This window comes from Armigeres subalbatus, chromosome 1 (assembly GCF_024139115.2).
Source record: "Armigeres subalbatus isolate Guangzhou_Male chromosome 1, GZ_Asu_2, whole genome shotgun sequence".
Taxonomy (NCBI): Eukaryota; Metazoa; Arthropoda; class Insecta; order Diptera; family Culicidae; genus Armigeres; species Armigeres subalbatus.
This window is the reverse complement of record NC_085139.1, coordinates 278653784-278677448: the sequence shown is the minus strand read 5'-3', so window position 1 is coordinate 278677448 and position 23665 is coordinate 278653784. Positions and strand designations below refer to the sequence as shown.

The 23665-nt window shown below is 39.3% G+C and overlaps 1 protein-coding gene across 1 annotated transcript; it reads left to right on the top strand.

The window, feature by feature from the left end:
• Nucleotides 1-22252: 22252 nt before the first annotated feature.
• LOC134214777 (uncharacterized) lies at nt 22253-23009 on the top strand. Its single transcript, XM_062694093.1, has 2 exons — nt 22253-22451; nt 22511-23009. Exons 1-2 carry the CDS (start codon nt 22275-22277, stop codon nt 22961-22963), a joined length of 630 nt encoding a protein of 209 aa, XP_062550077.1. The 5' UTR covers nt 22253-22274; the 3' UTR covers nt 22964-23009.
• The last annotated feature ends 656 nt before the right edge of the window (nt 23010-23665 follow it).

Genomic DNA, 23665 nt, shown 5'->3' with positions numbered 1-23665 from the left:
AGATGATCTGGGATATCAGTTTGCAGGCGGCATTAAGGATGGTGATCGCTCGAAAGTTCTCACACTTCAGCTTGTCGCCTTTCTTGTAGATGGGGCATAAAACCCCTTCCTTCCACTCCTCCAGTAGCTGTTCGGTTTCCTAGATTCTAACTATCAGTTTGTGCAGGTAAGTGGCTAGCTTCTCCGGGCCCATCTTGATGAGTTCAGCTCCGATGCCATCCTTATCAGCTGCTTTATTGTTCTTTAGCTGTTGGATAGCATCTTTAACTTCCCTCAAGGTGCGGGCTGGTTGGCTTCCTTCGTTCGCTGAACTGACGTAGTCATCTCCTCCGCTGCCTTGACTTTCACTGCCTGTACTCTCAGCACCATTCAGATGTTCCTCGTAGTGCTGCTTCCACCCTTCGATCACCACACGTTCGTCCGTCAAGATGCTCCCATCCTTATCCCGGCACATTTCGGCTCGCGGCACGAAGCTTGAGCTTCTGATAGAACTTGCGTGATTCTTGAGAACGGCACAGCTGTTCCATCTCCTCACACTCCGCTTCTTCCAGGCGGCGTTTCTTCTCCTGAAAAAGGCGGGTCTGCCGTCTCCGCTTCCGTCTATAACGTTCCACGTTCTGCTGGGTATCTTGCAGTAGCGCGACCACCCGCGATGCACCCTTCTCCTCCATAATCTGTCTGCACTCTTCGTCGAACCAATCGTTCCGTCGACTTCGTTCCACATACCCGATGTTGTTTCCGCTGCGTCGTTAATGGCTGCTTTAACCGTATTCCAGCAATCCTCAAGAGGGGACCCATCGAGCTCACCCTCTTCTGGCAACGCTGCCTCGAGATGCTGCGCATATGCAGTGGCGATTTCAGGTTGCTTCAGCCGCTCTAGGTCGTACTGCGGCGGTCATCGGTACCGAACATTGTTGATGACGGATAGTCTTGGGCGCAGTTTAACCATCACTAAATAGTTTTCAGAGTCGTTGTTAGCGCCACGACATGTCCTGACGTCGATAATGTCGGAAAAGTGCCGTCCATCAATCAGAACGTGGTCGATTTGTGATTCTGTCTGCAGTGGTGATCTCCAGGTGTACCGATACGGGAGGCTGTGTTGGAAGTAGGTGATGCGAATGGCCATATTTTTGGAGGCGGCGAAATCAATTAGTCGTAGGCCATTTTCGTTCGTCAGCCGGTGAGCGCTGAACTTTCCAATAGTCGGTCTAAACTCCTCCTCTTGGCCAACCTGAGCGTTCAAATCTCCTATGATGATTTTGACGTCGTGGCTTGCGCAGCTGTCGTACTGTCGTTCCAGCTGCGCGTAGAATGCGTCCTTATCATCATCAGTGCTTCCGGAGTGTGGGCTATGGACGTTGATTATGCTGAAGTTGAAGAACCGGCCTTTGATCCTCAACCTGCACAATGTGCAGTGCACATTCTTTTATTGATCGGCCTCCACCCGATCACGCGCCTTTGCATATCGCCCATCACTATGAAAGCTGTTCCCAGCTCGTGTGTGTTGCCGCAGCTCTGGTAGATGGTATGATTACCTCTAAACGTTCGCACCATTGATCCCTTCCAACAAACCTCCTGCAGTACTACGATGCCGAATCCATGGTCCTTGAGCACATCGGCGAGTATGCGTGTGCTCCCGATGAAGTTGAGAGACTTGCAGTTCCACTAACCGAGTTTCCAATCGCTAGTCCCTTTTCATCGCAATGGTCTTCGCCGATGGTTCCGGTCCGTACTCTCTTGTTGATTGTTCGTTGCTTATGTTTTTTTAAAGGCTGGCTTGCAGGACCTGACACCAAACCCCATAAATTTCCGGAGGACCATTCATCCTTATTCCCGGTGGACCATGGTGCACAGTTTCACTTAGAGTCCCTCGCTGGCACTCGGACGATGATCAGCCGCCCCTAACATGGAGAACAGACGCTGTTGTGAGCCGATCCTGACATGGAGAACAGACGCTCAGTAAGATTTGCACCTTCGGAGAGGAGCAAACCCCCGCCCCCCCCTTCCCTGTCAGTATACGACCATAGTTCCCACCGGGGTTGGTTACCCGATCTACCCTAAGGTTGCTCGTATCCCGGCCAACACCACGGGGAGGTAGGGATAGGAGTAGCTGGGTAACCCGAGCAGCACCAGTTAGACAAAAGTGGTTGCAGCAACTTGATTGGGACTGAATCTGGTCACATATAAGTTGCAGTGGCTCATGCGGAACATGTGTGCTGCAAGGGAAGAGACTAAGGACCGTGAGATGGGGTCTATTTTACTCCTTCAGGTTCGCGAAGTACCAATGGTACGCTTTACCCAGCATTTGCCGTGCCACACTTTTACGCGGTGTGATTACCAAATGATTCAAATGAAGACCAATTTATGGAATTTCGGATGAATTTTTCGCATTGGCTTAATTGAGTTTTAGTTATTTCTTTGTGGATTCCTTTTATTTTATTTTTCTGTTCATGAGTAATTTTATACCCTAGTTTAAGTGTAAGTTGTTTTCGTTCATTCACTTCTTTCAGTTCTCACATTTATTTCCAAGAATATCAGTCCGAAATGAAGTCAATAATTAATATTTAGATCTATTACAATGCTTCTTATTTCTTGTAAAAAAAACTTTCAATACAAGCTGAGAGAAACAAATAACAGAGACAAACCACCGCCTCCCCCCATAATTTATTAAAACTTCAATCAGCTGTCATAATAAATTTTTACGATAGATTTATCTTCTCATGCCAAAGAAAACTCGTTCTCCTCGACTTCTTTTCATCATAACTTTCCAACTAACTACACTTTGACACAAAAGATGATCCCAGAAGAAGCTCTGCCCGAGACGTGTCAGGAACACATTGTAACGGATGAACTTTAACCAGCGTTTGAAAGGGCAAAGATGATGTTCTTTTATTATTCGAAACTGCTACCGGTTGCTATAAGCCACGACGCGGCCCTAAGCAGTTCACCGAAATATAATCAGCGCGAAAAAAAGCGAATAAAATCTGGAATGAACTCTGCACAACATGACAACCTTTTGCAGTTCAGTAAATGTAGCCACCGCTCGTTCCACGAGACGAATAAGGTAATAGTCATTGCTGCCATCATACCAGTCATAATAGTGCGCACAGAAGAACAGGCCAATAAAAACCCCACGGAAAAGGCAACTGATCAGTGCAGTGCAACAACATTTGCCACTGACTGCGCATTTCACGGTTGCTACCGTTGTTGAAGAGATTATCTTCCTTTACTGTTATTGACAAAGTTACACGTACCTTCTTATGGGGAAAAATAAGACTTCCAGGCCCGGGTGCAATCATTCTCGCAACTGAATCGAAATTGCACACTCAGCTACCCAGCTTTCTGCGTTAGGATGGCACCATTTCGATATTTTCAGTATTTCACATTGTATCGTTATTTTTTTAATTTCCAGTGCAAGAAAATATTCCACACAAATTTCCAATGGAATTCGTTTCATGTTACAACCTAATAAGAAACTTTGTCTTTGCCTTAGAGTTCTGTATTTTACAAAACTAGCCATTTTCAGAATAATCAATTGTATCCTAACAGAATCCTGTTATTTTTATTATTTCATTTTTATAAAGTTGTGGCTCTTGCAACAAGTTTTTGATTTTTGGGCTCAATGAACATCAGTGCCGGTAGAACAACTTCATCTGCCAGATTACCAGACCAAATTCGAGTCAAACCAAATGGCATACAATCATAATCTCCTAACCAAATCGCCACACCCTAATCCAAAGTAAACCAATCTGTGGAATTCCGGGAGCTTGAGTTTAAAAAAAACTTTCTGCACTAAGCTGACAAGCTGATGGCTGTTATGATCGTAAATCACCGCACGGGCGGGAGTCATCTCCGTCGCCGCTCTTTTGTGCAACACTGTCCCTGCGTGTCGTAAGCGTTTCCATATTTTGAATAGAATTTCTTTCGCTGACTGCGAAACTAATTCTCCGAACTTCTGGGTGAAAGCCCTCGTTCATCATTCCTCGAACCAATTGGTATAGAGAGGAGACCAATCGACACGGTTTGGTGAACCCCGAATGAAGGCACGTAAATCAGCGGAATGAAAAAGTGTAGATCCTGACCCACCAGATAGCAAATGCTCCAAATTAGCTGACAATTTTTTAATAACCCTTTTTTGTCAATGGGCGAGCTTCGTCACAGTCAATTTCAATTTTAATTACCAGCATATGACGACCCAGTCGGTTTTAAAGTGAGCAATCTGCCAATGAGTAAGCACAAATTGTCCCGAATTGAGCCGAACGGGTAATTATCACATGATCGAACATGGGAGAAATTATGCGCATTTTCCATTTATTCAAATTAATCGAAGGAGTGTGCTCGAACAGTAGTTCGGTTCCGCAGGCCGGGAGGTAGTGTGGGGTGCATAAATTAAGATCGCTTTTTTGTGTGAGATCCAGATTGGATGATAAGATTTTTTTTATTCCGCTGTCAAGCAGTCGAACAGGCGAGGGTGAGTACCTGATATGTTTTTTTTTTGCGAACGATGAATTGTTTCAATCATGAATGCATATTTTTATGATGCATAACATAAACGCACTCGTAAGCGCACAAAAAAATAACACGCGGGCGGGTGTCAAGATGCGGGTTTGACGCATCGTAAAAAGGGAGTCGTTCACGTGCTAATGAGCAATGTTGTGCGGTACTCGAAGTGCATTGTAAAGAGTCATCTTCAGCGAGATCACACCATCATCAATGGGTTCGTAAACATAAGGGCCTAAAGTGGTGGGAGATTTTACACGCCATCAAACGCGAGTGGGTGATTGTGATTGTGAGAAGCTCTCTTGCGGGAATTGTGCGGTAGAGGTTTATCCACTCCGACAGTAAAGCATTCATATTGAATTGATGTTATTCGACATTTGGAGAAAAACAAAAGTAAATTACCGTGGATAATCAAATTTCGGACACACTCAAACTTCGGACGCTTCAATTCGTATGGGAAATTTTCTGAAATATTTCATCGAAATGTTTCGTCAAGCTGGATCGGAAGGACTAATAGTTTTAGCTTGTTTTAGTATAGTTACGTTCTATTAAGACATATTAAAACAATCCGACGAAATGAATGAAATACAGTCTGAGCTGTGCAGGGATAATTGTTTTAATTTTTTTTCCTGGTACTGTGTAATCAGATGTCCGAAGTTTGAATTTTTGTGTCCGAAATATGAATCTAACCCCGCCGGTGTCCGAGCTTTGAATCAAACCGAAGTCGGACATTTTCATAAATTTCAAACATTCTGCGCAATATCTTACACATATTAAATACGTAGTTCAAAGATGAATACTATACTTAGTGATAGCAATGGTGATTTAAACGGTGTGATTTAAAATGTGAGTAAACAGGATGATTGTATGTCAGAAAGTGCTTAAGCGTCCGAAGTTTGAGTTTGCACGGTATGTATGTTTTGTTATCTTAATATGATTGATAAACTAGAATGATGTAGTCAAAAAAACAAATAAGGAAACAGATATGGAATTGGGATTTTCATTGATTAACACTGTAAGTACCAACCCCTGCAAAAAGCGTGGAACGGCAACTTTGCCCCGATATATCTCAGGTGCTTTTAGTCCAATTGTTATGATTCTTTCCAGTTACAATCTGTAGGATATCAGGATTTCGTTAGCGACTACAGATTGTAAATCCGTACATTGGCCGCTAAAAACCAGCCGGAATATTCCGTTCCATGCTTTTTGCAGCACTTACAAGTCGCAATATGTTGTTTGCAAGTCGAACCTCACTGCTTGCATGAAAGACGTTCGAATTGAAATCATCAACAACATTTTATACCAAATGAAAATTAACATTATGTTTCATAAATACCATCATAAATAGTTAGTTTTCTCTGTGTTTTTGAAAATTATTTATTTTTCTTCCTTTTACACAAACTGGATTTTAACAGTTTGTGGGAAAACAAGAAAAATAAATAATTTTCTTATACCGAGAAAATGGGATTATTTTTTTTAATTCCTTTCTATTAGGCACACTGTGTTTGTTAACCGCTACTGTGCCGTGATCAACTGTGGTATTCTGCTGTACAGAATCCACACAGAATCTATTTTTAGATTTCCATTATTCATTATTATTCTCGTTGCCAGTCCATCTCATCGTGAGTCCATTGTGTCCGACTGTCCATGTCGTGTATCAAATGATCGTTGCATTTTTCGGTTGCCATTTATCCGGGTAACGTTGGAGGAATGCCTCCGAGAAGAACAAGTTGTCAGTCGTCATCAGGCAGCCATGACGGTAAGGCGCGTACCGCGTACCCCAAAACTCGACCGTATGGGCTGCGGATCCGGCGACTGACGAGAATTTGGTGGAGGGGCTGGGAATCGAACCCATGACCATCCGCTTGTAAGACGAACGCGTAGCCAACTACGTTACGGGACCCCCAGAAAACGGGATTAGAATTTGGATGATTCGCTCAATTTTTCGAAAGGACCTAAGTAACATTTTTTTTCATGATTTAATTTGAGTACTGCAATCAAAAGATTTCATATTGGTCTGTTGTTTGCGCTATTCAAACTAATTCATGAAAAAAAAATGATACTTAGGACCTTTTGAAAAGTTAAGCGAGATTTGTGCAGTTGACAAGATTATGATCACTGGGGGAAACGAAGTTGGATCGCAGCGCAAGTGCGCTGGCCAAGCTGAAAACTGCCATCTGAGCTGGTAAAGTAATGATGATTTATCAAATTTTGGAATTAAGGAATTTAAAATCGAATCGAATAACTTTTGTTTATAAGTTTTTATTTGGAAATCAGCAGATTGAAAGCCGTTCGCTAGGGTACGAACAAGTATGAAGCGACAGAATGTGAATGGGAGGTAGAGATACCATCTATTGAATAGCACACAATCGAGGCGTGAATCTTCTTGGCTAACGTCCTGGTTGTGGGCGGCGACAAATTTAGGAACTAAAAAACTTCGAGGTTTAAGAATTTGGAAATTTAGGAATCTAGAAACTTGAGAATTCACGATTTTAGAAATTTAGAAATTTAGCATTTTATGAAATTTTGAATTCGAGAAATTAGGAATTTATAGAATTAATAGAATATATAGATTTATAGAGAGGAATTCGGGAATTCACGAATTTGTTAGTTTAGGAGTTTGGTAATTGGGGAATTCAGGAATCCTCGTTGAATATTTTCTAAAGTTTTCCCAGAAACCCATCGTGGAGATCCTCCAGGATTACATTCAGGAGAATCCCACAGATAGTACTCCTGCAGCTCTTATATGAATTCTTCCTAGAGTTCAACCAGGAATTCCTGGATTTTTTGAAGGAGTTATACAAAGAGATCTCAAAGAGAGTTCCCAAGCAACCAAAAGTACAGATTAGACTTGAGGATTGAACTAAGAAGTTCACATTTAGTTCGATTATAGCTCCATTGTTCATAAACCGAACTTAACTCTCAAATAATACTATTAATGAACTTGAAAGCTCAAGAAAGTTGCTTATTCCTCTTCATCTGAACTTTAAAGTTCACGTTATGATACTTAAATTATTGTTCCGAACTTCTAACAAGAAGTTCGGTTCAAGTACTAACCGTACTTCTAATCAGCTTGAAAATCAATATTATTCCGAACTATAAAGTTCACACCACGCTACTTTGGAACTTGTTCCGAACTTCTCATATCAAGTTCCACGGTAGCACAAACCGAACTTGTTGTCAGCACAAAAGTGCACAAATTTTTTTTTTCACTTCACAAATACAAAAAAAGTTCTGAATAATACCTTGTAGGAACTTGAGCATAGGCACACTGCTACAAAAACAAAACAAAGTCAAACTGTTCAAAGCCGCCTATCAGGTCCACATGGACTTTTTATAAACTTTAAAGTTCAGAATCAAGCTCCATACGAACTTTTTGTGAACTTTCAAATTCAGAATCAGTTCGGTATGAACTTTTTGTGGCATAAAGTTCACATTTATTGCATTATACGAACTTTCTAGTTCACATTTTATCCTAATTGAACTTATGGTGAACTTTGAGACAAGTGTCATATATGAAATCAACTCATGAAGTAAAATTTTATCACTTTACATGTCGATCGTATGGAGCAGTGGTACCCATCTCGGATTATAAGAGGAGGACTGGAGTTCAATACTTGTGGTAGGCGCATCATCACATGGTGTCTCGCATCCTAAATAAGAACAGCATCTACATTCTTGTGAACAATCATTGAAAAAAAAATTAAAAAAGTTCTTCCAGTACATCGCCTTGTGGTTTTTATTTTATTTTGTAAAATACACTTTTAAGTTCATTGTCTAGCTGAATAGCATGCTATACAGGACTCTCACCGAACTTTTTGTGAACTTTGATGTCCACTTTAGAAGCTTGAAAATAACTCAATGTGAACTTGATAGTTCGGTTAACTACTTAAAAAGTGAGCTCAATAGAATTCTATTCAGGATCCCTCTTGGAGCTGATTAAGCCAGAATGTATTGTTATCCGAAATTTTGGTTTCTTGGGTTCTGAAATTCCGAAAACCTCAATTCCTTCTGAAGATCCTCCACGAATATCTCCTGAAGTTCAGCCAGAAACTCCACCTGAGGAGCCCATAGCAATTTCTCTTGCAGTTCCTGCACAATTCCACTCTGAATTTCATGACACAACTATAACTCCACCCAGATATTTTAGAGAGTTTCTTCAGAAAATCTTTCTGGAACTTCTCCATTGATTCCTATTTTGGTTCGATCAGAAATTTCTCCTAGAGACCCTTCAGGAGTGTGTCCTGATGCTCTTTTAGGAATCCGTCCTGAAGTTTCACAAGCATATCCTTTTTGATTTCCTCCTGAAATTCCTCCGAGAATTTACCGAATTTAAAATATCGCTGCCAAATGAATTTTTTTCTTACCTTTGTCACTAAGAGTTGTAAATGACGTAAGTTATTGGAAGAATTCCTGAAAGAAAACCAGGTAGAATCCCTGAAGGAACTCCAAGAAAAAAAATCCTGAAAGAACTTATCAAAGAAACCCTCGACAAGCTCCTGAAAAATCCCCCAGGAATTCATTCTGAATTCCCCCAGGAATTCATTCTGAATTCTCCCAGGAATTCATTCTGAATTCTCCCAGGAATTCATTCTGAATTCTCCCAGGAATTCATTCTGAATTCTCCCAGGAATTCATTCTGAATTCTTCCTGGAATTTATTCTGAACTAGTCGACCCGGCAGACGTTGTCCTGCATAGTAGGCGAGAATGTGCGTTCCGAATTACCCATGCAAAGTTCGCATAGAAATCACAATTTTAGTTTTTCACGATTTGCTCAACTTTACTCGTAATTTTTGCATTAGGAAATATCATATAAACCCGTCGGAAACTATAACGAATGTTTCTGCTGAAGAAATGAAACAAATCCATCCAGCCGTTTTCGAGTTATGCGGATACGAACACAGACCATTTCATTTTTATATATAAGATTCCCCCAGGAAATCATTCTGAATTTCCCCAGGAATTCATTCTGAATTCTTCCAGGAATTCATTCTGAATTCCCCCAGGAATTCATTCTGAATTTCCCCAGGAATTCATTCTGAATTTCCCCAGGAATTCATACTGAATTCACCCAGGAATTCATTCTGAGTTCCCCCAGGAATTCATTGTGAATTCCCTTAGGAATTCATTGTGAATTCCCCCAGGAATTCATTGTGAATTCCCCCAGGAATTCACTTTGAATTCCCCCAGGAATTCATTCTGAATTCCCTCAGGAAATCATTCTGAATTCCCTTAGGAAATCTTTCTGAATTCCCTCAGGAAATCATTCTGAATTCCCTCAGGAAATCATTCTGAATTCCCCTAGGAATTCATTCTGAGTTCCCCCAGAAATTCATTCTGAATTCCCCTAGGAATTCCCCCAGGAATTCATTTTGAATTCCACCAGGAATTAATTCTGAGTTCCATCAGGAATTCATTCTGAGTTCCCCCAGGAATTCATTCTGAATTCTCCCAGGAATTCATTCTGAATTCCCCCAGGAATTCATTCTGAATTCCACCAGGAATTCATTTTGAATTCCCCCAGAAATTCATTCTGAATTCCCCCAGGAATTCATTCAGAATTCGCCTAGGAATTCATTCTGAATTCCCTAGGAATTCATTCTGAGTTCCCCCAGGAAATCATTCTGAATTCCCCCAGGAGATTCTGAACTCCTCCAGGAAATCATTCTGAATTCCCCTTGGAATTTCGAATTCCCACAGGAATTCATTCCGAATTCCCACAGGAATTCATTCCGAATTCCCCCAGGAATTTATTCTGAATCACCCCAGGAATTCTTTCTGAATGGAATTCATTCTGAATTCCCCTAGGAATTCACTCTGAATTCTCCAAGGAATTCACTCTGAATTCCCCTAGGAATTCACTCTGAATTCCCCTGGAATTCATTCTGAATTCCCCTAGGAATTCAATGTGAATTCCCCCAGGAATTCATTCTGTACTTCTCAAGGAATTCATTCTGAATTCCCCAAGGAATTCATCCTGGGGTAATTCAGAATGAATTCCTTGGGGAATTCAGAATGAATTCCTTAGGGAATTCAGAATGAATTCCTTGAGAAGTACAGAATGAATTCCTGGGGTGATTCAGAATAAATTCCTGGGGGAATTCTGAATGAATTCCTGGGGGAATTCGGAATGAATTCCTGTGGGAATTCGAAATTCCAAGGGGAATTCAGAATGATTTCCTGGAGGAGTTCAGAATCTCCTGGGGGAATTCAGAATGATTTCCTGGGGGAACTCAGAATGATTTCCTGGGGGAACTCAGAATGAATTCCTAGGGAATTCAGAATGAATTCCTAGGCGAATTCTGAATAAATTCCTGGGGGAATTCAGAATGAATTTCTAGGGGAATTCAAAATGAATTCCTGGTGGAATTCAGAATGATTTCCTGCGGGAATTCAGAATTAATTCCTGGGGGAATTCAGAATGAATTCCTTGGGGAATTCAGAATGATTTCCTGGAGGAGTTCAGAATCTCCTGGGGGAATTCAGAACGAATTCCTGGGCGAATTTTGAATGAATTCCTGAGGGAATTCAGAATGAATTTCTGGGGGAATTCAGAATGATTTCCTGGGGGAATTCAGAATGAATTCCTAGGCGAATTCTGAATGATTTCCTGGGGGAATTCAGAATGAATTCCTGGGGGAATTCAGAATGAATTCCTGGGAGAATTCAGAATTAATTCCTGGGGGAACTCAGAATGAATTCCTGATGGAACTCAGAATGAATTCCTGGGGGAATTCAGAATGATTTCCTGGGGTAATTCAGAATGAATTCCTGGTGGAATTCAAAATGAATTCCTGGGCGAATTTTGAATGAATTCCTGAGGGAATTCAGAATGAATTTCTGGGGGAATTCAGAATGATTTCCTGGGGGAATTCAGAATGAATTCCTAGGCGAATTCTGAATGAATTCCTGGGAGAATTCAGAATTAATTCCTGGGGGAACTCAGAATGAATTCCTGATGGAACTCAGAATGAATTCCTGGGGGAATTCAGAATGATTTCCTGAGGGAATTCAGAATGATTTCCTGAGGGAATTCAGAATGAATTCCTGGGGGAATTCAAAGTGAGTTCCTGGGGGAATTCAAAGTGAATTCCTGAGGGAATTCACAATGAATTCCTGGGGGAACTCAGAATGAATTCCTGGGGGAATTCACAATGAATTCCTGGGGGAATTCACAATGAATTCCTAAGGGAATTCACAATGAATTCCTTGGGGAACTCAGAATGAATTCCTGGGTGAATTCAGTATGAATTCCCCTAGGAATTCACTCTGAATTCCCCTGGAATTCATTCAGAATTCCCCAGGAATTCATTCCGAATTCCCCCAGGAATTTATTCTGAATCACCCCAGGAATTTATTCTGAATCACCCCAGGAATTCATTCTGAATGGAATTCATTCTGAATGGAATTCATTCTGAATGGAATTCATTCTGAATTCCCCTAGGAATTCACTCTGAATTCCCCTGGAATTCATTCTAAATTCCCCTAGGAATTCAATGTGAATTCCCCCAGGAATTCATTCTGTACTTCTCAAGGAATTCATTCTGAATTCCTCAAGGAATTCATCCTGGGATAATTCAGAATGAATTCATTCTGAATTCCACAGGAATTCATTCTAAATTCTTGTAGGAATTCATTCTGAATTCTTGCAGGAATTCATTCTGAATTCTTGCAGCAATTCATTCTGAATTCTTTCAGGAATTCATTCTGAATTCTTTCAGGAATTTATTCTGAATTCTTCCAGGAATTCATTCTGAATTCTTCCAGGAATTCATTCTGAATTCTTCCATGAATTCAGTCTGCATTCTTCCAGGAATTCATTATAAAATCTTCCAGGAATTCATTCTGAATTCCTCCAGGAATTCATTCTAAATTCTTCCATTCAAAACTCCCCCAGGAATTCATTCTGATTTCCCCCAGGAATTCATTCTAAATTCCCCCAGGAATTCATTCTGAATTTCTCCACGAATTCATTCTGAATTTTCACACGAATTCATTCTGAATTCCCAAAGGAAGTCATTCTGAATTCTCCCAGGAATTCGTTCTGAATTCTCCCAGGAATTCGTTTTGAATTCTCCCAGGAATTCGTTCTGAATTCCCCCAGGAATTCGTTCTGAGTTCCCCCAGGAATTCATTTTCAATTCACCAAGGAAATAATTCAGAAGTCCCCCAGGAATACATTTTGAATTCCTTCTCAGTTAAATACTGAAGAAGACATTCGCGATCCTCTGAGGATCCCGGCAGTCATCCTTCCTGGTAATCTGAAGTGAAACCTTGATTCCCTGAAGGTTATTCAAAATCTCATTGCTAAAACAGATATCACAGATACCATAATTGGCGGAATCCTTTGCTTTTTCGCATGAATCAAATCTCCTGGGCTGGAGGTAGATTTAACTACCTGCCCTGAAGTCTCCAGCTCCCTTCTATTTTTCCGCACTTTGGTAGGACGGACTTGAAACTTGGTTGGCAATGAGCATGATTGCTGGGGAGCATGGAGACGTGACCAATTAAAAAGGTTTTTTCCCAGAACGGTGTCCTTGCAGGTCGAACGTAAAACGAAGGCACGGGTCCAAGCAAAGATCGTAACGGGATCAGCAGGTTCAAATAGCGTTGAGAAGCACTGTTCGAATTAAAATAGCTTCGGGTAGTATTGAAAACTTCCTTCAGCAAAGAGATAAGACAACCGCACAGTACAAGAGCACTCGCAGAAAAATATAGCTTAAAAGAAATTAAAATTACAATGAGTAGAAACAGCAAACTGTTTGTGCATAAAAATAATAAAAATATTTCTTCTCATTTATTTACTAAATTTGTTGAATCTACAATTTCACTCAGTCTCTGAGTGATTTGAAACGGGCGTGTACGTCTTATTCATAACAAACATTAACAAGAAAAAATAATAGTAAAACAAAGGTGTTTAAATTTTCAAGGCAAGATGACTTTTTTTTTATTTTCAACTTCCTACCGTTCCATAATCTTCCAAATTTTATTCTAATATTTTTATCAGATTTTTGCTCAGGTGAAACGTACAAAAAATCATCGAATGGATGAAGATAATGAGGGTAATTTTTTTTTCGTGTGGCAAAATATTGTTCTCTTTTTCTAAAATCAGATTGCTTGAGAATGAAGGATGTAGGCAAAAATACTGTAATAGAAGTGTGACATAAAAATCATATCATTGATTCAGGCCAAAATAAAAAATATAGTAGAACAATCCACGTATTTTAATACCAAAACAATAACAATTAAAGTAAGCAAGAAAAAATCCAAGGTTTTTAATAAAAAATTCAATATTTTTGAAACAACAATTGGAATTTTTGTGCCGACAAAAAAAATTGTTTCTATAAAATTTAATTTTTATTACTGGCGTGTAGCTGAGTTAAATAATGTTTAGATCATTTTTTTTTCAAATCAGTTAAAATTACTGTGATATGGAAATGCTAATATCATCTTCCAAACTTTTTTCCCCTGTTGGGTATTTTAATCACTGCGACCATTTGTTAGATCTATTGTGATATATGCCCCATTTCATATAGCTTTGTCAAGTTGACGCATCATTGCTATGTAGAGCAATTGCATCACCTTGACTACCAGCGTCTTCCCAATACGGTATTATGGTTCTGATGAATCGCACTACCAAATTGGGACTTGTTCTCCAAACTTCAGAGGGTTCTATTAGCCCCCTGTTGAAGAACTGTAATCTTTTTCTAAAAATTGCCGGACAATGGCATAACAGATGTTCCGAGTCTTCCACATGTATACCGCAGAAGCGACATACATCATCTTGAAGTTTTCCTAGCAGCTTCAAGTGATAACGGCTCGGGCAATGGCCTGTTACAAGACCTGTATATGTGTTAAGATCTTTTTTTGAAAGATCTAAGATTTTGCGAGTGATAAATACGTTTGGTGTGATGAAACGTTTAGACTGCCTCGCAATCAAGGTGTTCTTCCAAATGTCCTCTATTTTTGAATGTTCCCAAGATTTCAGTTCCATTCTAAGAGAACACGCAGATACACCACAAAAAGGTTCTGGACCTATGAATTGTCGAGATGAACCAAGTCTTGCCAGCATATCAGCTTGTTCATTGCCTTCAATGCCACAATGACCAGGAACCCAATATAGGTTCACTTTGTTACGACTACCCAAGGTTTGGAGTGACTGAACACATTCCCAAACGAGTTTAGAAGTGCATCTTGCTGATTTCAGAGCATTCAATGCTGCTTGACTATCAGACATTATGCAAATATTTGAATGCCTGTAATTTCGACGTATGCATAAATTAGAGCATTCAAGAATAGCCTGAACTTCAGCTTGGAAAACAGATGGCCACTTTCCCATGGGAATCGAAATATTCGTCCCTGGGCCAGTCACGCCTGCTCCAACTTGATTGTTCAGTTTTGAACCATCGGTGTAAAACACAATCGATCCTGAACGAAGATTTGGTCCACCATTTGTCCATGTGCTTCGCTCAAGATTAATTACATCAAAACATCGATAAAAGTTGTATCTTCTTCTCATCCAATCATCGTTGTTTGTGATCAGTGAGTTGATACTTATTTTGTTTAGAATACTAAGATGTCCTGTTAGGTCACCTTCGAAGAGGTTTGAATCTCTTTTGATCTTCAAAGCACTTTTCTCTGCTTCTAATTGAATAAATTGATCCAATGGTAGCACGTGGAGCAAAGCGTCTAGTGCTGTGTTCGGCGTGCTTCTTATCGCACCAGTTATTGAAAGAGTAGCTAATCTTTGAAGTTTTCCCAACTTCTTCTGTACCACCCTTTCTTTTGTTTTTGGCCACCATACTAATGCGGCATATGATATTCTGGGTTTCACAATCGCCGTATAAATCCATTGAATCATTTTTGGCTTAAGTCCCCACTTTTTACCGAACGTCGCCTTACTTATCCATAAAGCATTTGTAGCTTTGCTTAATGCTTCTTCAAGATGTAAGTTCCAATTCAGCTTACTGTCAAGTCGAACGCCAAGATGCTTGACTGAGTTTGAAAGTTTCAAATCTGCTCCTTTCAGTTTTAATGTAGGTAAAGAATAATTTGTTCTCCTTGTAAACGCCACTAGTGTGGCCTTTGAAGGGTTTATGTTTAATCCTTCGTTTTCACACCATAATGTGATGAAATTTAGGGCAATTTGCATTCTATTAGAAATAACACAGTCATATTTTCCTCTCACCAATATAATTATATCATCTGCGAAGCCAATTATCTCGAAGCCTCGAGCCTCCAGTTGTTTGAGAAGATCTTCCAAACTTAGACGTACATGTTCATGATAGAATTAGAGGCGAAGGTATAGAATTGATAGTTCCGTTAGGATACGGCAGGCATGAAGAATGTTTTTTATAGAAGTCGATTTGAAAGCGAGCGGAGGGCAATAAATATTTGTGATGGCACATATCACACGACCTCCTTCTGCCAAGCTCCCGTATGAAGGGGGAGAGAAGAATATCAGTGTGGAAGCTGATATATCTGATAGCCAGTGGAGACATACAGACATACTCACGCTCCTCTAATGTAAATGTGTTCGATACACATGGGGAAGTGTTGTCTTCACAAATGCACTGCGAGTTATTTGACTATGCGTCCAATTTGGGAATCTCGAGCTCATTCAGTAGCCTCTAGGTTGCGAAGGCCCACGGAGGTCCTTCGTAGCTTAGTTGGTTAAAGCACCAGTTTAGCGTACTGAGGGTCATGGGTTCGAGTCCCATCGAAGAGAAGGTGATTACCTCCATTTTTCAAATCAATATCTTCCACACAATGTACACTGACCCCACAATCATGGGTCACGTAACTTCAGCCGTTGTTTTCCCAGTTATGATAGATTTCCAAAAGAATGTTCTCTGTCCGTTCATAAAACATTATTTCTTCAACGTAACGCTACAAAATGTATTTTTTTGACAATTTACAAATTGACTGACAAAAAAATTAAGATAAATAATTTCTCCCTCGATTAATTTTCAAACCTAATATGACTACAAAAAATAAGTCATCACCAGTGCATAACAAACAACAATCATAATTTAGTATCATTTTTCGACCTCCTTCTCACTCAGCACGGGAATTCCGCTTTGTTAGCATAATTTATTCGGTGTCATTTGTTTATATTCCTACTGCAACCGAATGGGCACCGCAGCGCGCGCTGCACTGGGGTACCATTGGGTGTGCATTTTTAATCGCTTTCACTTATTATTTAAAAAGCCTCGGGCTTAGAAACGTGACGAGCGATGGAAAAACCATTAGGATTTGCTGTGCCTCTCCGCCGAGGGAACGAACATTTGACATTACCCTCGGCTGCCGGCTTCCTAACTAATGATGATGATGTCCCTCATTTCCACATTGGGCACATATGGATCACCGAAGCCGCAATCGATCATAATCAGTCGGGGGGAAATTAAAATTAAACGAATGTGTACGGTCCTGTGGAACAATTAAAATCCTCCCGAAAGGCAGTCGGTCGCCATTCGCATACGAAAAGGGACAACAAACGCAATTAAAAACGCATATTTTCGACTAAACGGACGAAACAATCGTCCGTCTATGAGTCGCGCCGTTGTCCAGCCCGCGAATACCGATGTGTGATATTGGAGATTATTATCGGTCATCCGTGGCATTCTTTCAGGTCCATTATATCCTTTCAGCGGAAAATAGCGGCGGCCGCCTCGGGGGCATCCACGGCTGCTGCCGTGTCCCGACGACGAAGTGGAAGGTCTGTTTGCGGTCAGCGATGTGTGAAATTATGAAATTTTATTGCCATTCCTCCGACTGGAGCAGCTTACAGTGGTGGGTGAGTTGCGTAGCGAACGAGCATGATGGTATTTACTAGAAGCAGTGATGGGAAATGTACCATAAATCAACATTATTTTGCGACATTTTACATTTTTCCCGAATAACCATGAAGAAAAAAAAAATTAAGAATGTTAAAAAAAAATGTCGTCTACATTTTTTAAAAACTTTTTTTGTGCTTGCAAAACAGTCAGCTTCCACAAACTTAATGTTTTTTAAGCTTCCTGACAGCAACGAAACGTGAGTCAGTTATTTTCCTTCCTTTCCTTGACCATTCTCAAACTTCAATCTTAAGCTTTTTAGACAATTATGAAGTATCATCATTGGATACGACATGCAACAGAAAGCTTTCATTCATTCTAGTACAGCAAACAAACTTTTCCTCTTTGGCGCACGTTTCCATTTCATTCAACTTTTTTCATCCTTACGATCTTGAAGATAGAAGACGTGTGCGTTGTTGTTGTGAAAATTCAAAGTGAAAATTTGGAATATGTCCGACTTTGTTGTGAAAATGGAAGTGAGTGCAGTGGAGATGACTACTATGGAAGTGTGTTCCTCGGAGTTGCCAAAAACTCAGTCATCATCGCCAACGACACCGCCAAACGTCGCAGCTATATCGGAATCATTTTCATTGGCATCAACCAGTGCATCAGCATCGGAATCAGGTACGGTTTTCAAAACAAATTTTAAAAAAAATTTGAATCAGATTCGCCTTCAACAGTTACACCAAACGTCACTGATATACCGGAATCACCATCAATCGCGGCATCAGAGTCATCGGGTCTTATGGTATCTACCATTTCAGTGATGGAACCGACTACAACGGCAGTTGAAAAATTGGCTTCTGAAGCTGCTGCGGTAATATCTGCGGCAATAGAGGTAGCGATAGCAACACCAACGCCGGCACCGGCACCGATGCCTTCACTCTCTTCTACGGAAACAGTTCCATCCGGATCTACGTCAGTCTCAGTAGTGGGTTCAAAGCGTAAATTTTTCCGCGATATCGCCAAGGACCACATGATCGCTGAAAACGAGTTTCTAATGTGCAGCATTGACAACAAGAAGAAATGCAGCTACAAACAAATGAAGTCTAAATACGATGCTGGGAATTTTATTCGCCACTACCGAGTTGAACATGGTGAACTGGCAAAAAAACTTGGTCTTTTCAAAGAAGGCCAAGACTCGGGCCAAGTAGACAACATCGAAGCGTGCAAGAGAAAAAAAATCGTTAAAATATCTGTGCCGATCAATAAATACATTGTATGGTTGGCTCTTACAAAATTGTTAACCACTCATAACCTTCCCATTCAAGCTGTGGAGTGGGAAGGGATCAAGCTGATATTTGATCCTATTTGCACAGCATTAGGTATCACGCTCAATCGCAAAACGACGAAGGAGCATATCAACAAAATCATTGCTACACTTAAAGCGAAACTGGCCAAGGAAATGGAGGGAAAACTAGTGTCGGTGCAGATAGATTCTGCATCACGACATGGCCGACACATTCTGGGCATAGGCGTCAATTTTTACGATGGTAAAAAAATCGTTATTCGAGCTCTTGGTGAGTAAATAACTAAATATTATAATTATACCACAAACAATCTCATTTATCATATCAAAGTATTTGTAATGCTTCAATAGAATTAACGTAAAAATCACAATGGCAAACGTTATCTCTCTGTCGCATCTATCTGTTTGATAGTGAACACACGCACACATTTAAAGCATCGCTTCTACTCTAGCACAAAAAATGCCAATCTTTATTGCACGTTAAACCAACCAACTTAAAATTCACAGGGGACGCCTTTTACGCGGATAGATTTCATCAATTTATACGTCAACATCAATTTCCACAACTTGTTAAATACCATATATTTTCTTCGATTTTTGTGAGATTAACTCAATGTTTTATTGAATTCGATGACCCAAATCAATTAAAAACATACCGCGTAAAAATCAACCTAAGTATATAACCCACTGTTGAATATTTCTTTTTTTATACTCATTGAAATTTGAATTGTAAGTATGCTAAGTTTAGAAAAGGCAAGTGAATTGAACAAGTCGCTTGAATTGAACGTGTAAACACATTCATTCAATTCACTTGAATGTAAAACTTTTGGTAGTCAATTGAATTCAACTGAGTTGTTCAATGTTCAACTCACTTGCCCGAACAACCGAACAACCGTTGCATGAAGAAGAAGAAGCATAAAAGTGATATTCGAAAAAAAATGCACGGGGAAGCACACGAAGAAATTTTTGAAACTCTTTTTAAATATTCTAGAAGCAATCTAATTAAAAACGAAATTTCTGAACCCGTACTGCTAACCGTTTTTAATTAAATTGCTTGTAGAATTTTTAAAAAGAGTTTCAAAATTTTCAACGAATCATCCCCGTGCAATTTTTTTCGAATATCAACTTTTCTGTTTCTTCTTCTTCATGCAACACTAGACTGCCAATATCTTCATATTTAGATCATTTGGCTACTTACTTGCAATAAGAACAAATGTTAAACACTGAAAATATATATTTATAAAATACAGTTACAAAATTAGCTCTGATACAGTTTGTTTTAACAATAATTTGTTATTTACAATTACAATTAAAACTATTTAACTTGCACTTGACTGACCTCGCTTAAAACATGAGCAAAATAGAAACAAAACAAAAAAGCCTTTTCGCGTTGATGGAGTAGGGCCCGTTTAAATATTACGGAACGCAGTAGGGGTGTAGGCAAAAGATATTTTAGTTACTAGATAAAGATTGTCGCTGTCTTCGCTGTCCAGAACATCTTTTGCTGACGAGGATAGGGCGCTAAATGTAAATGAAGGAAAAATCCATACGATTTGAACCCAACATGTTTCGGACAGCAGAACAAAGGGAACCGAAGCGACAATCATTATCTAGTAACTAAAATATCTTTTGTGTAGGCAGTAAAATTGAGATTATCATTAAAACATCGTATTTGTAGCGCTACACACGTTTTTCTGCGTTACGTAATATTTGAACAGTCCCAAGGTGTCCGTATACGTATATGTGTATAATCGAAAAACGAAACGGGCTCATTCACAAATTACATAACGCATCAAGGGGTGGGTGGGTACTCAATATTGCGTTACAAAATGTTACGGTTTGTCTAGGGGGTGGGTGGGTTTGTTCAGTTCTATTACGGGTAACGTTTATAATAATAAAATAATATAAAAAACAAAATTACTAATTAAATTCAAATTTGAAAGCATTGTTATGTACTATGTAGAAAATTAAGGCAGAGTTCACTAAAAATACTAATTTATATTTTTTGTGAAATTTAAGTAAGACGTTATGCGTCACAGATGGGGATGGGTGGGTATAAAGTAAATATTACAAACAAGTCACAGAAGGGTGGGTGGGGGTTCAAATTTGTGCTTTTTGCGTTATGTAATTTGCGAATGAGCCCTACCGGAAAAATTGGTGTTTGATAATATCTAATTCTAATAATTCTTTGCGGGTCATTTATGGTTTATGTTCAATTACGAAATTGATTGGTGGGGTGAATAGGTAGGGGAGAATGGTCTTTAACGCACTTAACGCACACAATGGCTCAATACTTGATATGTGTCATAAAATCGTGTTTTTCAATTTTTGACAAGAATTACATTTGAAATTCATAATTATTATCGAAGCTGTAACGAAAAGATTGAAACATTTCTGGATTTTCACATAATTTACCCATTGGCCATTCTTAAAGCTTGGTCGCAAGATGATGGTTCACAATGTTAGGAAAATTATCAAATGGCTACTCATGTAAAGTTTGAAATTTTAATATATTATAAAACCACAAAAGGGTTGTTGTTTTAAGTAGAACATAAATATGATATGTAACCAGTCTTAAAATTTTAGTTGTTAAGAACAGCTTTAGAAGTGACGGGTCCAATTTATCTACGGAAAGTTGAGCTTAAATAAATTAAAGAATCAATTTAGTGAATTAACGGAAAAGGTCAATTATGGTTTATTCTCATGATTGAAAAAAGATGTAAAAACAAAAATGTTGACAAACATAAATAAATAGATATAATACATCCACTAGTAGTATTTAATCGTTTCTTCTGTTTATTTCTAAAAAAAATCATGCAGGAATGGTGGAGGTAAGGCAACGTCAAACCGCGAAATTTATAAAGGATGAAATTTTAAAGCTACTGCGTAGTTATGATGTCACAATTGACCAGGTTCTTGCGGTTACGTGTGACAATGGTGCCAATATGGTGGCAGCCGTCAGACATTTGCAGAAAGACTATGTCACCGAGCATCCGGCTTTAGATTTATATGATGACCTCGAAGATGACGACGACGAACTAGGTGGAGAAATGATCGAGGAGCTAATGGAAGAGCTTCGGGAGTCTGTTAGTCTTGTGAGGTGTGCTGTTCACACCATGCAGCTAGCGGTAACAGACGTAGTGAAAGCCACGGATGCAGATATCGCAGGAATAACTGCTGTAGCCAAACACACAAGGAAAATAGCTTACAAAGCTGTTTTTGATTACAACAATATCACACTTCCTCCTCTCTACGCAAGAACCAGATGGGGTGGTGTTTTTGTTATGCTTGATCATTTTAAGCAAAACGAGAGATTCTACAAAGAAACGGGAAGACAGTACCCAGAGCTTGGTAAGATTTTGGATATTTTTATAAAAAATTATACTATGTAGTTAGTACCAAGGTGGGGGGTCATATATATTTATATTAGAATTAGAATTATCAAATCCTACAAGCAAAGCCACCACTTTAGAAACTTCTTTGAATTGATTAGGGCTCCTGCTATTATCCTACAATGATATATACATCAATAATCTTTAAAATTTCTCAATATATAGACCTATCAAACTACTGGAAGTACATTAACGAGTATGTGGCCGCATTTGAACCTGTTTACCAGTGTACAAAAAACATGCAAGCAAAACATGTTTCATTGTCGGACTTCTATGTACAATGGCTGCATACTGTGATGAAAGTCGGAAAGCTCCAAACGAATAACATGGCAAGATCTTTAGTCGGGTCATTGATACAGCGGTTGGAGCCGTTAAAAAACAATATGGCCTTTAAAGCGTGCCTACTGGTGGATCCTCGTTTCAACTACCTGAATTCTAAAACTCTTACTGCTGAAGAGAAGGAGCAAACACGGGTAAGATATAAAGCTTTCATAGATTTTCGATACATTAATTGAATAACAACATATTACAGCGTTTTATAATTAATACCTGGCAACGAATGAAGAAACTCGACACGAGTTCTCCAGGGGAAGTTGAACGGACTGTTGAAGTAGGCAATCGAGCCAGTGAATTTGACGCTTTTTTGACAAACATGTTTGGCGGACTTTTACCTGGAAACGAACCACAATCCAAGCCATTCATACAACAACTCAATGCTCTGGACCTGGAGGAGCATCAATCGTCAGCATTCGACGTCTGGAAGTACTGGCTTGATCGCCGGACGACTCATCCCGAACTATCCAAATTAGCACTGGTGTTGCTGTCGGTGCCATCCAATCAAGTTGATGTGGAGCGGTCTTTTAGTGGGATGGCTCTGACATTAACAGACCGAAGATTCAATTTATCCGAAGAAAACTTAGAAAGTATACTCTTAATCAAGCTAAACGGCAGTTTGATTAATGAAATCGTCCCCGAGGATGATTAAAACATTTAAAAACAGATGTGCTGATAGAAACAGATTTAATTTTTTAGTTTTACCTGACGTTCAACTTTTTGATTTTTTTTTGCTTATTGTTTTAACCTTCAATTATTTTGCTTTCAACTTGTTTTAATATCTTTTCTCAATGTTTGTAAATATTTTTGCTTTTTCTTATATCTTATAATTTTTTTATCTTTTGAATATTTCATATTTTGTGTTTTTCTATATTAAAAAAAATAAAATTTTGTTAGTATCAATAATATTGATTACTTTAATATTTCAAATAAAAAAATTGGTTATGGAAGCAAAATGCTTTGTTTGAATTCTTTAAATTCAACGTAACGCAATATAGGATGGGGGGTTGTTCAACTTTTGTTACCAAAAGTAAAGAGGGTGGGTTTTACGTAATATTTGAACAGACCCTAATTACATACACTCTGTTATACGACCCGCTCAAACGTCAGAATTTCTGCGGGGAGTTAATTTTACATTGGCCTATAAAGCTTTTTTTACAGGTGGACGCTTGGGTGGACGTATAACACAAGAGACAAGACCCTTCAAGACATAGTGTCGCACATGAGGGTCAAAATGTTATATCTATTTATCGTTACGCGATTTACGAGTGAACCTAAATGGGTGCGTGCAGCGATGATGGACTGAAAAAATAAGGATCGTTCACACTTCTACGAGTTGCCGTTAAACGGACTT